Source organism: Juglans regia, chromosome 6 (genome assembly GCF_001411555.2).
Source record: "Juglans regia cultivar Chandler chromosome 6, Walnut 2.0, whole genome shotgun sequence".
Classification (NCBI taxonomy): Eukaryota; Viridiplantae; Streptophyta; class Magnoliopsida; order Fagales; family Juglandaceae; genus Juglans; species Juglans regia.
In genome coordinates this window covers 7,566,286-7,570,189 of record NC_049906.1, presented here as the reverse complement: position 1 = coordinate 7,570,189, position 3,904 = coordinate 7,566,286, and the positions used below count along the sequence as shown (strand labels likewise).

The 3,904-nt window shown below is 39.9% G+C and overlaps 1 protein-coding gene across 1 annotated transcript; it reads right to left on the bottom strand.

Annotated features, from left to right (window-relative positions):
- Positions 1 to 602: 602 nt before the first annotated feature.
- On the bottom strand, positions 603 to 2,798 carry LOC108991061 (putative receptor protein kinase ZmPK1). Its single transcript, XM_018965205.2, has one exon. It carries the CDS (start codon positions 2,781 to 2,783, stop codon positions 603 to 605), a length of 2,181 nt encoding a protein of 726 aa, XP_018820750.2. The 5' UTR covers positions 2,784 to 2,798.
- Between the last annotated feature and the right edge of the window lie 1,106 nt (positions 2,799 to 3,904).

Sequence of the window (3,904 nt, the reverse complement as noted above, 5' to 3'; positions counted from 1 at the left end):
TCGATGTTAATTTTTCATGTAATTAGGTTTCTTTCCCACTTAAAAGTCCAAGTCTAAAGATGGGTGCACCTCATAATTAAAGTTTCAAACTAATTAAGGAGTAAATTATCCAAATTGATCTTTCAATTGTCACCTTACAAAAAGTGTTCCTCGGATTTGCAGAGGTATCTCTTGCTTGTGATCCTTGGAGGTTAAGGTACGGCTGGTTAAGCATGAGCAAAGTCCTAATGGTCCAAGCTGCCAAATTACTAAACTAATTGAACTCGCTACAATCTAGAGGTGTCCAAATCAATTAACAGTATGTAAAGACATAAAAAATGAAAAGAAAGATACAAAAGCCTAATTCACTTCATAATGCAAAGTTAGACACTTACGAAAGGCATGGCAATTTCACAAAAAAGAAGAGAATGAAAGAAATTAACACACATCATGCACAACCATTAGGATCAATAGACTCAGTTTGACCCTTTGTTGGATGATGTACTCACAACCACGCTTACAAGTACACAACTTCATTACTACAAGAAAAACGCTTATTCGTGATCAATTATTTACGATGAAAACAACTATTAATTACGGTTGAAAATGGATACCATTCCCAATTAGAGACTAATACCAAGATCATCACTGTGACTATCATTTTCTTGGCATAAAAGCATCTCAGCTACTTGGCTCATGCTGGGCCTTGCTTCTCTCTCTTCCTCTACACATTTCAAAGCAACTGTTATCAGAGTTTCCATCTTACCCTTTTCGTAACTGCTTTCCAGTATTGGGTCAACGATTTCCTCAAGCCAGGAAGTCATTGCAGCCGCTTCATTCCTTTTTTCCCTCACCCAAGCAACCAACCTTTTGGGTTCTGTCTCCCCTCCACTATCTATAGCATGGACACCCTTTGTTGGTCCCTTTCCTGTCACCATCTCCAATACAACAATTCCGTAGCTATAAACATCCACTTTGGAGGTGATAGGAAGATTGCAAACCCACTCTGGAGCAATGTACCCTCGGGTTCCTCTTATTCTTGAAAAGCTTGCATTCTCGAGGTTTCTATTTTGTAACTTAGACAACCCAAAATCTGCCACCTTTGGTTGATAGTTAGAGTCTAGGAGTATGTTCTGTGGCTTTACATCACAGTGTAAAACCCACTCCAAGAACTCTTCATGCAGATAAGCTAGGCCTTTTGCTGTGCCTGCGGCAATGTCAAACCTTTTCTTCCAATCAAGTGCGTGGGATGAGAGGTTTTGCGATAAAGTACCATGTTCCATGTACTCGTACACCAAAAGCCTACGCTTTCCCTCTACACAGTACCCCCACATCTCAATTAAGTTGATGTGATTAATTCTCCCGATGATGCTTACTTCAGCTAGAAATTCACCTTCTCCTTGGTTAGATTCATTAAGAAGCTTGATTGCTACAACTCGATTGTCCGGCAATACCCCTTTGTACACAATTCCTCCTGCTCCTCTTCCAATCTCCGCATTAAAATCTTTTGTTGCCTTCTTGAGCTCAGCATAGGTAAATCTTCTGAACCCAGTGACAGCTACAAGACAGTCCTGTTTGTCTACATTAGAAGCTTGCTGGGTTCTACTCGAGAGACACCACACCAAAAAGATACAGATGATTTCAACTCCTCCCACTCCACATGCAAACCAGAGCATGAATTTTACTATCCTATTATCCGGGCTTCTCTTATACGTTCTGTCCAGTTGCACTGTGCCTTTACTTGAGCAAACGAGTTTGAAATCTTGTATAGAATTTGTGTAGGATAAGAGATTGTTTTCAGGCAGTCTTAAATAGAGATCACCTGGGAAATCCGGGGAACGATATCCATTAAGCAACCGCGTCTTAGGGTAGCAATCTGAAGAACCATCTTCTCGGTAGAAGGTGAATTGGAACGCTATGCAGTTGCACAGTTGCAAACATAAATTCTTACATTCATCAAATGTGTAATTGGGGAAGAACCCATAATCATAACCAAAGAATTCAACACGGGGTAACAACAGGAAGCTAGACTCATTTCTACTGCAAGAAAGTTGAAACTCGGATTCGCAGCCGTTGGACCAGTCGGTTAGATTTTTCATCTTATATCCTGGGAGGCATGAACATTTCCTATCAAAACCAACAATATAGGTGCAAAAGCTATTGGCCCCGCAAATACCATAAATCTTGCAAGGTCTCTGTATGACTTGCCAAGACACAAACCACGTTTGCGCCTCCTCGTCCCAACTGTACAATCGAACATTACCATCATAATCAATTCTCAATCTTCTGTGAAGGTTCAGCCCATAGTCGGCGGCCATGAAAGTAAAATCATCAGAAGAACTGAAGTTCCCGAACGTATCAAGCACTGCAATCCGACTGCTGTTGTATGTGGACCTTCCAGCATCCCAGCTCACGAGCCACGGGTCTGGCCAGTATACGCTGGAAACCTCCAGACCATCATAAAGAAGGCGGAGGATGTTGTCGTTATCAAACAAGAGCTTGTAAAAACCAGAGGAATAGTTGGTCTGGCTTCTGGAGGAGACAAGCCTTGTGTTTCTAGTGAGTAGTTGTCGGGGAAGAAGGGTGTCCGTTGGGAAATCAAAGCTTTCCCATAAAGTAACACCTTCCACGTTTTGTAGGACAAGATTACCAGTGTTGTAAAGAGATAAGTGTACTGAGGAGAGTGACTGAGTGTTTGTTTCCCAAACTGTGAACTTTCCAGCGTCAGATAAGATAAGATTACCAGTTTTGAGGAGAGAGAGCTTAGAGCTCCTTCCATTAACGGGCTGATCACGGTTTGCCATCCAGATTATAGTCTGAATCTTGTCACGGGATGGCTTATTGAACCATATGGCATAGCAATAGGCATTATCACCTACGGAATAAAAGCCAGCAGAGAATACTCCATCAGGTGATATCAGAATGTCTTCTGATTTCTCAACTGAGAAGGATGTGCCTTCATGAATGGTATCCAGGCTTGAAGATGAGAGTGAGAGAGAAAATGACCAAGATAATAGAATGAACAAAACTGGCAAATCCATGGTATCGGAGGTCTGGGCAACTACTGCTATAAAATGTCGTCTGGAATGAATAAGATGTGGCAGTATTGAGGAACTCAGTGCAGATAACCATCAAGTGCCGTTGAACTCTCTACCTGCTGCTGCTCAAAATCAAGATAATCTTCAACAACAATCTGATAAGGACTCCAAGGATAAACAACCAAAACAAATCTGATAAGGATCAGCTCTCTAGTTGTTTATGTAAATACAAACTCTGTACATAGTTGTTTATGTTGTGTGGAATGAATAAGATGTGGTTGCATGTGGATATATATAAAACTGAGGGAATGAATTAATATTGAATTTTAGTGGGCTAGCGTGGAGAAAAATGAAGAGAAACGAAAAGATAAATATATGTTTGGATCAGAGCGCAAAAATTGCTTAAGATTTTGGAAGCAAATTTTATGTTATCATCGTTTAGGGATAGTCATGACGAGGCCTCAGCTGGAGAGATTTATAGTCAAATTCAAATTGTTTATTGATAGCAAGTGACGTCTCCTGCTGGCCGGCCTTACGCTTTGTCTAAAGACATTCATTTCACAGATGTACATTTATATATTGCCATGACAAAGAGAATCAAATGTGTCCTATTTATCCATCATGGATTATTTATGCAATAGATTGATAATGCATAATTATTTATGCTAATTCGTGTATTAATTTAACAAGTGTGACATCATCACTTGTTTCAAAATGTTAAGCGGTTTGAAGTTAGGACTCCACATTTATTAATTTAAACCTCAGCAAAGTATTCTTTGAGTTGATCATCAATGTGGACAACTCATGATCATTGAGGTTTTGAAAGCTACCATTTTTTTGGTACTACATGAGATATTATTGTTTCAACTTTGATTAGAATATGTTAA